The 13531-nt window shown below is 47.5% G+C and overlaps 1 protein-coding gene across 1 annotated transcript in view; it reads left to right on the forward strand.

Moving 5' to 3' along the window:
* Positions 1–13531, forward strand: part of matn4 (matrilin 4) — a gene marked incomplete at both ends in the record, with an annotated part of 83972 nt that overhangs the window by 21670 nt on the left and 48771 nt on the right. Inside the window, 4 exons of the mRNA XM_084315938.1 lie at positions 1951–2072; positions 9096–9285; positions 11038–11196; positions 12254–12485. Of these exons, the coding sequence (XP_084172064.1) occupies positions 1951–2072; positions 9096–9285; positions 11038–11196; positions 12254–12485 (703 nt within the window). The remainder of the gene's footprint in view (positions 1–1950; positions 2073–9095; positions 9286–11037; positions 11197–12253; positions 12486–13531) is intronic.

Here is a 13531-nt window from a genome sequence, read left to right on the forward strand (position 1 = left end):
CATACCCAGATGCTATTACGGGAGGGAAAACTGAAGGGTGGGGATCGAACGTTGTGAACAAGCGACTCCTACAAGTCGGGTTGGTGCGCCTGCGCAGGTAGAATCAGGAAGGTCGGGGGCAGCGTGAGCCTCCCACGTGTTACTCTTCGCCACTGAGAGATCGAGCTGCGCAGGTGAAAAGATGCGACTGCTGTTACCTCAAGTACCGGAGGGGACTTGTGCTATGTATGACTTAGTCACATTGCAGCCGGCTGTGGGAGGCAAGAAACAGCGTTCGTGACAGGGGAGGGTTGAATTGGATGATACGAAATTGGGATGGGGAAAATATAGAAAAATGGGAGAAAAAGTGAAAAAAAAAAAAAAAAACATTACCCAGATGCAAGTGATGCAAGTGATGGCCTAAAGAAAGGATAGAGCCAGAGTACTGTCTGTGTGTTCATGTGTGTGTGTGTGTGTGTGTGTGTGTGTGGGTGTGTCTTGTGTGTGTGTGTGTGTGTGGTGTGTGTTGTGTGTGTGTGTGTGTGTGTGTGTGTGTGTGTGGTGTGTGTGTGTGTGTGTGTGTGTGTGTGTGTGTGTGTGTGTGCGTGTGTGTGTGTGTGTGACGTGTGTGTTCTTGTGTGTGTGTGTGTGTGTGTGACTGTGTACATGTGATAGTGATGTGATGTGTTGTGTCTGTTTTGTATGTGTGTGTGTGTGTGTGAGAGAGAGAGAGAGAGAGAGAGAGAGAGAGAGAGAGAGAGAGAGAGAGAGAGAGAGAGAGAGAAGAGAGAGAGAGAGAGAGAGAGAGAGAGAGAGAGAGAGAGAGAGAGAGAGAGAGAGAGAGAGAGAGAGAGAGAGAGAAGCTGTGCGTTATGTATGTGCGTACACTTGCAGTGATTGGTGTGTCTGTGTGTGTGTGTGTGTGTGTGTGTGTGTGTGTGTGTGTGTGTGTGTGTGTGTTGTGTGTTGGGTTGTTGTGTTTCCTAACCAGCTGTTGGAACACAGTCTTTTATGACGGGGTTGGGCTGAATGTGCTCCTAGTAGTAAACACACTCATCACACCTACAGTAGTAAACACACACGCATGATGTCACACTCTCATCAACATCTAGTACACACACACACACACACACACACACACACACACACACACACACACACACACACACACATACACACACACACACACACACACACACACACACACACACGCGCACACACACACACACACACACACTTGTCACTTCATTACTTTACAACAAATAACCCTTATCTCTCTCTTCTCTCTCCACCTCTCTCTCCATCTCCCTCTCTCTATCTCCCTCCTTTCCCCTCCTCTCTCTCTCTATCTCCTTTCTCTCTCTCTCCCATCTCTCTCTATCTCTCTCAGAGCCTTGAACACTGAACTCTCCAGTCTCCACACACAAGCACACATGAGCACACACACGACACGCACGCTGTACACGCTCACACACTAGCAGCCACTTTAACACTTTAACATGAGCAAGCACGCATTCATGCTGCACACACCCACACTTATGGCCACTAAGGAAAGGTCACTTTAAAAATAGTATAGTAACAGTAACAGTGTATTGCACTACCAAAGGACCTAGCATGTCCTCCATGCTCTGTAAATAACTTATGTACAAATACCGATATGCCCTACTATGTTACCTGTATGTTACCCATGTTACCTGTTTATTGCACAATGTTGTTTTATTGGATTCTATTATATGTTGTACCACTGTATTGCACATCGTTGCGGGCAAGACCACCCGCATTTCATTGTATACTTGTATGCCGTGACAAATCAAACTCTTGACTTGACTTGACTTTCCATCCCTCTCTTATCTCTCTCTCTCCATCCCCCCCTCTCTCTCCCTCTCCCCCTCCCTCTCCCCCCTCTCCCCCTCTCTATATCTCCCTCCCCCCCTCCCCCCTCTCTCTCCCTCTCCCCCTCTCTTCCCACAGTTTGATCCAGTCCCGTCCAGCTGTAACCAGTCCCGTCCAGCTCGTAGTCGTCAGGATGAGAGTGCTCTGTGTCGCCGCCCTGCTGGCGCCCTGGTCGCCCTCTCCTCCGCTCGGCCCAAGAAAGTGAGCCGACACACACATGAGAAACACAGAGCGAGCGAGTGTGTATTCCATATCAAATGGAGGTGAAAGAAATATTTAACACTTTGGTTGCCTAAGGTTAAATTCATGATATACCATAGATTGCCAGCGCTATTTGTCTATGGAGAAAGTCCCCTTCTTTGCAGGGCTATAACTTTTTAAATTCTATTGCTACATTGCCATTATTAGGCCCCATCAAAGTCCTATATGTATTGTTCATTGTGTAGCAACGTTAAACTTTTTCATTCACATATTCATAGTAAAGTATGGTCTAATGTATAAGTATGTTTTCATCTCTTTCTGCAGCTTTCTCCAGAACGTGATCTATAGCCCCAAATACATTATATTGATGATGCAATACAGTTTTATGGCAATCAGCGCGATATAAAAAATTACAATAAGACGTACTTCTAGAAGTTAATACACGTAATCTGATGTTGACCGGATGGGCTAGGGGCCGTTTATAATTCCGTGGGCAGCGTTATACCATCATCTAATGTGGGTCAAATGTTGATAATAGCAGTTAGTATCGCAGACGGTAACGTTACACGCTGAAACTCACCCCAGTCTCCGCGCGCGTTGGGCGATCATCGTAGAGTTGAAATCTTATCATTATGGGATGTAAATTTACCCGGTCCATCTCCAGCTTGGATAATGGTATATACGTCCAAATCATGTTGTTTATCGAGTTATTGGCAATCGATCACTGTGTAGCGTGACGAGCCAGAGTCGCGGGACCTATAGCGAGCGCCCGGAAGTACTACGGACGTAGCACAACCTCTATGCCACTTCCTGTTAAAGCGATTGCGCCGATCGGCCACCAGATGGCGCTCCTGAACCGCCAGAGAGCTCAGTGGGTCCTGCTGGTGGATCTCAGGCCAGCGGAGGGGACATATGAATCCGATCGCAGATTTTTGAAATATTGATATAAGGACGCTGTACAGCGTCCCCCGGCAACTTGAGCATGGCCAGCAATGACGTCAAAACACATTTCATGGCAGTCAAAGTGTTAAAGATGATTCCAAATAGTTGATCTATAATAATAATAATAATAATAATAATAATAACTTTATTTATATAGCACCTTTCATACATGGATTGCAGCTCAAAGTGCTTCACAGCAAATAGCATAAAATGAACATAGGCATAAAATATGCATACATTTGACAGAATAAAAGCAATGCATAGAGTGCAGACATAAGAATAGGTATACAAATACAATACAAGTAGTGCAATGTAGAAAGTGCAGACATAAGAATAGGCATAAAATAAGTACAATGTAAGTATAATAGGCATAATATAAGTACAGTGTTGCTCGAAAGCATGTCAATCCCCGCCTAACCCCCCCCCCCCCCCCCCAGAACAGCCAGTCCCCCAAACTTTAAGTGCTGTGAAGCACTTTGGTACAGTCACAACTGTTGTAAATGTGCTATGTAAATAAAGTTGATTATGATTACATGTATGATTAGGTCTACTTTACATTTACATTTACATTTACATTTAGTCATTTAGCTGACGCTTTTATCCAAAGCGACTTACAAGTTCTGTACGACAAGCCATCAGGAAGGGCACAACTCTATCAGCTGAGCAACAATGTTCATCAAAGTGTTGAGTGCTACAGTGTAGGTTAGTTTATTAGGACAAGTGCATGACAGTACGGTTAGTTAGGGTTAGATTCTTTTTTTTTATTGTTTTTTTTTTAATTCAGATAATGGTTGAAGAAGTGCGTCTTTAGTCGACGGCGAAAGATTGGACGTGATTCGGCTGTCCTAACTGGGGTGGGTAGTTACTTTAGGTCTGCTTTGACAAATAGGCAGCAGCCTCTACACGCCAGCGTCTCCCCGTGCCTCCTCTCTCCAAGAAGCTAATGCCAGCTGTGTTGTCGGCCACAGTTTGAGTAAAACCACAGCCTGGCTTTCACTGGCCTCTGAGCTACTGCTGCAGACGTGCTCTGACCGGTGCCTGAACAGACCGGAAGAGTCGTGGCTAGTGGAGACCAGGCCACAGCACGGCTAAACCCTGGCTAGTGGAGACCAGGCCACAGCACGGCTAAACCCTGGCTAGTGGAGACCAGGCCACAGCACGGCTAAACCCTGGCTAGTGGAGACCAGGCCACAGCACGGCTAAACCCTGGCTAGTGGAGACGAGGCCACAGCACGGCTAAACCCTGGCTAGTGGAGACCAGGCCACAGCACGGCTAAACCCTGACTAGTGGAGACAAGGCCACAGCACGGCTAAACCCTGGCTAGTGGAGACGAGGCCACAGCACGGCTAAACCCTGGCTAGTGGAGACGAGGCCACAGCACGGCTAAACCCTGGCTAGTGTAGACGAGGCCACAGCACGGCTAAACCCTGGCTAGTGGAGACGAGGCCACAGCACGGCTAAACCCTGGCTAGTGGAGACAAGGCCACAGCACGGCTAAACCCTGGCTAGTGGAGACGAGGCCACAGCACGGCTAAACCCTGGCTAGTGGGGACAAGGCCACAGCACGGCTAAACCCTGGCTAGTGGGGACAAGGCCACAGCACGGCTAAACCCTGGCTAGTGGGGACAAGGCCACAGCACGGCTAAACCCTGGCTAGTGGAGACCAGGCCACAGCACGGCTAAACCCTGGCTAGTGGAGACAAGGCCACAGCACGGCTAAACCCTGGCTAGTGGAGACAAGGCCACAGCACGGCTAAACCCTGGCTAGTGGAGACGAGGCCACAGCACGGCTAAACCCTGGCTAGTGGAGACAAGGCCACAGCACGGCTAAACCCTGGCTAGTGGAGACCAGGCCACAGCACGGCTAAACCCTGGCTAGTGGAGACAAGGCCACAGCACGGCTAAACCCTGGCTAGCGGAGACCAGGCCACAGCACGGCTAAACCCTGGCTAGTGGAGACAAGGCCACAGCACGGCTAAACCCTGGCTAGTGGAGACCAGGCCACAGCACGGCTAAACCCTGGCTAGTAGAGACGAGGCCACAGCACGGCTAAACCCTGGCTAGTGGAGACCAGGCCACAGCACGGCTAAACCCTGGCTAGTGGAGACCAGGCCACAGCACGGCTAAACCCTGGCTAGTGGAGACCAGGCCACAGCACGGCTAAACCCTGGCTGGTGTAGACAAGGCCACAGCACGGCTAAACCCTGGCTAGTGGAGACCAGGCCACAGCACGGCTAAACCCTGGCTAGTGGAGACAAGGCCACAGCACGGCTAAACCCTGGCTAGTGGAGACAAGGCCACAGCACGGCTAAACCCTGGCTAGTGGAGACAAGGCCACAGCACGGCTAAACCCTGGCTAGTGGAGACAAGGCCACAGCACGGCTAAACCCTGGCTAGTGGAGACGAGGCCACAGCACGGCTAAACCCTGGCTAGTGGAGACCAGGCCACAGCACGGCTAAACCCTGGCTAGTGGAGACCAGGCCACGGCACGGCTAAACCCTGGCTAGTGGAGACGAGGCCACAGCACGGCTAAACCCTGGGTAGTGGAGACGAGGCCACAGCACGGCTAAACCCTGGCTAGTGGAGACGAGGCCACAGCACGGCTAAACCCTGGGTAGTGGAGACGAGGCCACAGCACGGCTAAACCCTGGCTAGTGGAGACGAGGCCACAGCACGGCTAAACCCTGGGTAGTGGAGACCAGGCCACAGCACGGCTAAACCCTGGCTAGTGGAGACGAGGCCACAGCACGGCTAAACCCTGGCTAGTGGAGACGAGGCCACAGCACGGCTAAACCCTGGCTAGTGGAGACCAGGCCACAGCACGGCTAAACCCTGGCTAGTGGAGACCAGGCCACAGCACGGCTAAACCCTGGCTAGTGGAGACGAGGCCACAGCACGGCTGAACTCTGGCTAGTGGAGACCAGGCCACACCACGGCTAAACCCTGGCTAGTGGAGACGAGGCCACAGCACGGCTGAACTCTGGCTAGTGGAGACGAGGCCACAGCACGGCTAAACCCTGGCTAGTGGAGACCAGGCCACAGCACGGCTAAACCCTGGCTAGTGGAGACCAGGCCACAGCACGGCTAAACCCTGGCTAGTGGAGACACAAGGCCACAGCACGGCTAAACCCTGGGTAGTGGAGACGAGGCCACAGCACGGCTAAACCCTGGCTAGTGGAGACCAGGCCACAGCACGGCTAAACCCTGGCTAGTGGAGACGAGGCCACAGCACGGCTAAACCCTGGCTAGTGGAGACGAGGCCACAGCACGGCTAAACCCTGGCTAGTGGAGACCAGGCCACAGCACGGCTAAACCCTGGCTAGCGGAGACGAGGCCACAGCACGGCTAAACCCTGGCTAGTGGAGACCAGGCCACAGCACGGCTAAACCCTGGCTAGTGGAGACCAGGCCACAGCACGGCTAAACCCTGGCTAGTGGAGACGAGGCCACAGCACGGCTGAACTCTGGCTAGTGGAGACCAGGCCACACCACGGCTAAACCCTGGCTAGTGGAGACGAGGCCACAGCACGGCTGAACTCTGGCTAGTGGAGACGAGGCCACAGCACGGCTAAACCCTGGCTAGTGGAGACCAGGCCACAGCACGGCTAAACCCTGGCTAGTGGAGACCAGGCCACAGCACGGCTAAACCCTGGCTAGTGGAGACACAAGGCCACAGCACGGCTAAACCCTGGGTAGTGGAGACGAGGCCACAGCACGGCTAAACCCTGGCTAGTGGAGACCAGGCCACAGCACGGCTAAACCCTGGCTAGTGGAGACGAGGCCACAGCACGGCTAAACCCTGGCTAGTGGAGACGAGGCCACAGCACGGCTAAACCCTGGCTAGTGGAGACCAGGCCACAGCACGGCTAAACCCTGGCTAGCGGAGACGAGGCCACAGCATGGCTAAACCCTGGCTAGTGGAGACCAGGCCACAGCACGGCTAAACCCTGGCTAGTGGAGACCAGGCCACAGCACGGCTAAACCCTGGCTAGTGGAGACCAGGCCACAGCACGGCTAAACCCTGGCTAGTGGAGACAAGGCATAAGTGTCGTGAGGATTTCATCAATACTCAAATCCGATATCCAGAGCCATGTGTAACATGTCAAAAATCAAAGCCGATATTTAATCGACTTCAGCCGTGGAAGAGAAAGTAAACACGGTTCAAGTGAATTCAACCACCAGCTCATCTTCAGGTTGTCATGTCTGTAATGTATATACAGACAACACTGTATATGTAATGTATATACAGACACTGTATATGTAATGTATATACAGACACTGTATATGTAATGTATATACAGACACCGTATATGTAATGTATATACAGACGTACAACATATAATGTATATACAGACGTACATTGTATATGCACAGATGTACAATATAACTTGTTGCCAGGTCTTTAATTCATGAAGTTACGAGCGGTCGTTACTCTTTTACTGCCGGTTTTTGTTCGACTCCTGTGAAAAGATTTCTTCCGGATGTGTCTGAATAAGAACTGTGAGAACAACCAGCAGCCCACTTCATACCTAACCCACGACGCCATCTTGCCTCAGAGATGATGTTACCGTGGGCAGAGTGTTCAGAGAAATAAAGAACAAAAACAGGTCCTCGCACAGCTGCTGTTTTAGGAAAAAAGGACTGCCGTCTTAATCAGTAACTCAATCTTGTTTTGAGCATTAAAATCTCATTTTATTGACGTTTGGCGACGGAAGCACGAGATGACGCCGATGTTCCCTTTTTCCATTCGAATTGTTTCCTATTTGAAGGAACACGCCAACGTTAGGGGAAATGGATGCTCACCTTCTTCTCCAGAGTCAGACAAGAAGACGGATAACAATTTTCCTCTCTGTGCGTTCAGTAGAAGGCTATCCGGCTGCAAGCTAGCTTAGCCCAAATGAATGGAAGCGGATACGGAGCACTAGCCTAGCTTAAACATTTTCGGTCCAACAGCTAAGCTAGCTGGTCCGCTTCCATTAATTTGTGCTAAGCTAAGCTAGCTCGCAGCCTGATAGCTTTCTAGAGGGGGAGAAGACGCTAAGCACATTTCCCATGATGTTGGCGTGTTCCTTTAACGCGTGTCAAGAAAGATCACGTCTTTTCTGAAGAAACACACTCCTCAATGTCAGTTTCAGAATTTAATTGACAAGGATGATGATGACACCCTGAATCAAAACAGTACAGCAAGATAAGCTGACAACGTATTACATACATGCATGTAATCACTAACATAACATATATACCGTACTTTTCGCACTATAAGCCGCACCTGAATATAAGCCGCAGCAGCTAAATTGAATGATGTGTACATGTATAAGCCGCACTGGACTATAAGCCGCAGGTGTTTTAATGTTTAATTACCATATGTAATTAGCATTGGGACACAATACAGTTGGACAAATAACAAGAATGAACTCATTTACAAGTTGTATTAAGTTTAGCAAATAAGGGAACAGATAAATAACATTTCAATGCAGTCAAAAAAGCAATATTTTGATTTTTACATTTTCGGGTTTGGTCACGTCGAGTCACATATAAGCCGCACCGTTATATAAGCCGCAGGGTCGAAAAATGGGGGGAAAAGCCGCGGCTTATAGTCCGAAAAGTACGGTATATATAACGATATATCAAGTATGTACACGCTAAACAGTAATGTAAACAATCTCACGTGAATGAGTGAATGCACGTCTCGACCCGAGGCGGAGTGAAAGAATAACGTTAAAACTAAAATGGCCGCTCGGCAATACTGGATAAGGGCACGGCATATCCGGTCAGCGATAGTAGTGAGACGCATGCCCTCTAGTGGCCGCCGGCGATAAACTCTTCATTTTCTAAACGGTCTCTCTCTCCTGTCCTTCTTGTCGTTCCCCCATCCTCTGTGTAAGGGTCAGCTTTGCCATAGGCACAGCTGCACTGAATCAGGTGCAATCAAGCCCACACACCTGCCGACCCATGAGGCAATTAACCACAGGGGCCAGTGATTGACAGCTATCCCTCAACAGGAGACGAAATAGACAGCTGTCCCTCACAGAAAGGAAAAATAAAGCAAAAACCATGACACTCTCCCCCCCTCCTCCCTAGCACCAGCCGGGGCGCCGGCGCCGAAGTGTAAGTCCGGTCCGGTGGACCTCGTCTTCATCATCGACAGCTCCCGCAGCGTCCGGCCTCACGAGTTCGAGACCATGAGGAAGTTCATGATCGACATCCTCAGCACCCTGGACATCGGACTCAACGCCACCCGAGTAGGAGTGGTCCAGTACTCCAGTCAGGTAACGCCTCTCCTCCACCACGTTGCTCTGCGCCGGTGCTGTTCAGGGCAGGCCCAAGGGTTTGATTCCCCACTGGGGCCACCACCCGCACTAAAAAGGTATTGGATTATAGTAGGGCTGACCCCTATTAATTGATTAGTCGACTAATCGGTCGAAAGGAGCCGTAGTCGACTAACCAACCTCTTAGTCGAATAGTGCATACCAGAGGCTAACTGCCTACGAAAACAGGCACAGAGGCACTGAAAGAGGATTTCACCCATCTAATGAACACACTAGACTAGACAAATATCAAGATGTATCCATCAGTGGACCAATTGCATGCTTTTGCAGAGGACAAGAAGCCTTCAGTCGACTCCTTCAGACATTAAGCACCCCCCACAGCACAAATGGAATCAATCAATCAAATGATAAAAAAAAAAAAAAAAAAAAAAATTTTAAATAAAAATTTAAAAATATTATACTTCTTTTTTGTCGACCAATAGTCGACTAATGGGACATTTTGGCCAATCATAGTCGACCATCCAAATCCTTAGTCGGGGACAGCCCTAGATTATAGTATACGATTAGATTAGATTCAAATCTATTGTCATCGTACAGCACAAGTACAGTACAACGGAAATAAGTTGATATCCAACCAGAGTGCAAAATGTAACAGTAAAGTGCAATACTGATATACAATGTACAGGTGATGTGGCATAGATATAAATGAGTACTACTGAGTAAGTCAAAGTCAAAGTCAGCTTTAGTGTCACTTCTCGTAATGTGCAAGACATACAGAGAAATAGAATTGTGTTTCCCCCTTCCCACGGTGTATATAAAAAATATCGAATATAAACATAAAGTAACATATAGGACACGATGTACACACAATATATAGGATTAAAACAAAATGTAATAGTGCTAATCTGATGTATGTACAGTGTTACAAGTATAAATACACTATGGTACCTACTGGCCAGCAGTATAACTAGTAAGAGTCGGTAAGGGCTATGTACAGATGTATATATAAATTATGCAGGTATGTAAACAGGAATATAAGCAGACTGTATATTCAGACAGGTCAGGTGTGGGGAAATAAATGATTGCAGCAGCTCACGCAGGTAGGGGGCAACTTAGTCACGTGACTCAGTTGGTATTGCTGATTGGCTCGAACACGGTATGTTTGTATACAGCGAACAGGTCTATAGGCAACAAAGTTTGTATAGTATGGGTAACAGAGCTATAGTGTATATAATATCAATGGGGTTCAGAGTTCATAATGATATGGGGGTATATACATGTCACTACTGCGGAACATTATAAGCACTGGTAAGCCATTTAGCTTGGCTCAGCAGTTAGAAATGACTTCTGAACATGGCTACAACACTATAGCTGCTGGTAACATCAGAACAAAAACAGCACCAAAATCAAATGTTCTCAAAACAAAGCAAACTTGTCAAGTATGTAACTGGTATCTGTGTATTTTATCTTTTTTTTTTTGTTTGACTGGAATGTTAGATTTTATAATGTGAATTTGTATATTTGTATACATTTAAAATGTATGTGTTTTGTTTTATTTTTTATTCGTATTTTTTGTTGTACATTTGTATTGTATTTGTTTTGTCCAGGACCCCAGGACGACTAGAGTCTCTTTCATGTGTCTCTAATGGGGATCCTTTTAATAAACATAAACAAAACATAAACTGTTTGATTGGTTGGTTGGTTGGTTGGTTGGTTTTCGTCATTGCTGTAACGATCTCCTCCTGCCTGTAGGTCCTCACTGAATTCTCTCTGAAGAGCCACGGCAAGCTGGAGGCCATGGTGAAGGGCATCAACGAGATCATTCCCCTGGCCCAGGGCACCATGACCGGGCTGGCCATCAAATACGTCATGAACGTGGCCTTCACGGCCGAGGAGGGAGACAGACCCAAGGTAAAGCAGAGCCAGAGCCTCACGGCCTCATGTTAATCTTCACCACATTATTTAGATTTATCTTAGCGAGGTAATGTGTCTCCTCTATTGCATAGCCAGTGCATCACTCCACCTTTGAAATGACTGTGAACAAGGTTTAATCCAAAGCAACCGTTAAAAGCACCGTAAAATAGCTTTAACCTGTTAAGCTGCAGCCCTATTTTCAGAAATTTCGCCTAAAAGTACATGCCCAAGTAAATGGAAGATTGCTCCACTTCTACAATTTGCATGTTATTGGTATCGAGGAACATCTATGGACCTGGGGGTATGTATTCCCAGTGTCAGAAATATTGTGTCTGTTATTAGGCTTGGGTAAATTTTGATGAAACAAAGGAGAATATAAATTATGATTTTCTTTTTGCATCTTTGCCGGTGAATAACACCATGTTACAATTGTGCTGGAACCCAGTTCGCTCACTGAGCTCATTCAGCACCTTCTTGAGATGAAGTGTACAAATCTAAGCAAATGAATAAAGGAAAGATGATTAAACAGAAGGATTTGTAGATACAGTAATAAGTATAAATAGGGATGTTCGATATTGGCTTTTTAACGATATTGTCCAACTCTTAATTTCCGATACCGATATCAACCGATACCGATATATGCCCCCCCCCCAAAACGGAATAATTTCAGGTAAATAACATTGTCGTGGAATTAACACAACATTATGCATACTTTTGACAATAAATAAAATAAGAATTTGTTCTTACGTGCTTGCCTGGGTAAATAAAGGTTAAATAAATGTAAAACTTTTTTTGTTTTTGTTTTGTTTTGAAAACCGATACCGATAATTTCCGATATTACATTTTAATGCCAATATCGGCCAATAATATTGGTAGGCCGATAACATCGGACATCCCTAATTATAATCCATTTGAATTATACATTCAAAATTGAATTATGAACTATATACATGACCTTATCATGACCAAGTCGTGTGCTCAGTACTTCCCAAACACACGCATGTTCACTAAAAAAAAACCTCGGTGACGGAAAACATCCCGCTTCTCCTCTCAGATCCCCAACGTGGCCGTGATCGTGACGGATGGCCGTCCTCAGGACCGCGTGGCGGAGGTGGCGGCGGAGGCCCGCGAGAAGGGCATCGAGATCTACGCCGTGGGCGTGGCCAGAGCCGACATGACCTCGCTGAGAGCCATGGCGTCCCCGCCGTTCGAGGACCACGTCTTCCTGGTGGAGTCGTTCGATCTGATCCACCAGTTCGCCCTGCAGTTCCAGGACAAGCTCTGCGGTGAGAGACGCCGCATCCAGCCGTCTGGGCTGTTTCCTCTGATCCATTGATCGGCCAGGCCGGTGGTCCCCCTAGTGGGGCGCGGAGGTACTGCATGTGGGGCGTGCAGGTACCGCGCGGCGCTACCCCCTAGTGGGGCGCAGAGGTACTACATGTGGGGCGTGCAGGTAGTGCAGGTGGGGCGTGCAGGTACCGCAGGTGGGGCGCTACCCCCTAGTGGGGTGTGGAGGTACTGCATGTGGGGCTCGACCCCCTAGTGGGGTGTGGACGTACTGCATGGGTGCGAAAAATAAATGAAGAATAATATTAATTTAGCACCAAAACTGATACACGCCAATGTCAACACAAATGACTGTCATGTGTTATTCTTTATACAGAGCACATTCAGAAGCCTAAATACGTTTTTTACCACAAAAGGTGGCAAATTATTAGGGAAATTATTGTTATTTGAATGAAAATAAATCTCCTACTACATTTTATTTATCTGGCCTAATTATTTCACAGTGGCACAGGATCATTTGCCACGCTTTTTGTTCATTTTCAAATCAAATATAAAACTATAATTGTGTCTTTGTGTCTTGTTATGTAAAACTTGTCTTGTTAGTAGTAGAGGAAATGGCATGTTTGTAGCCTAAAAGTAATTCTAGCCTACATCTAGGTGGGGAACAAGTTTAGTTGGGGCTCGAAAATAATTTCCAACTACTCAAGTGGGGCCTGATTGAAAAAGTTTGGCAACCACTGGGCTAGAGAGAAATAATTAGTGAAATATAAAATTTTAATTAATTGTGAAATAAGTAGGCCTAATTCAAATGTAGTTGTAGGCCTACAGTACGATAGGAGATTTATTTTCATTCAAATAATAATAATTTGCCTTATAATTTGCCACCTTTTGTGGCTAAACGTATTAAGGCTTCTGAATGTGCTCTGTATAAAGAATAACACACAACATGGTCGTTCATTAGTTTTGGTACTCGGGGGACGCTTTGGGAACCACTGGGCTAGGCGGTGCTGGAACTGTTGATTCACCGGTTGCGTTGCAGTTCCGA

This window comes from Notolepis coatsorum (genome assembly GCF_963971535.1).
Source record: "Notolepis coatsorum genome assembly, chromosome: 6".
NCBI classification, from domain to species: domain Eukaryota; kingdom Metazoa; phylum Chordata; class Actinopteri; order Aulopiformes; family Paralepididae; genus Notolepis; species Notolepis coatsorum.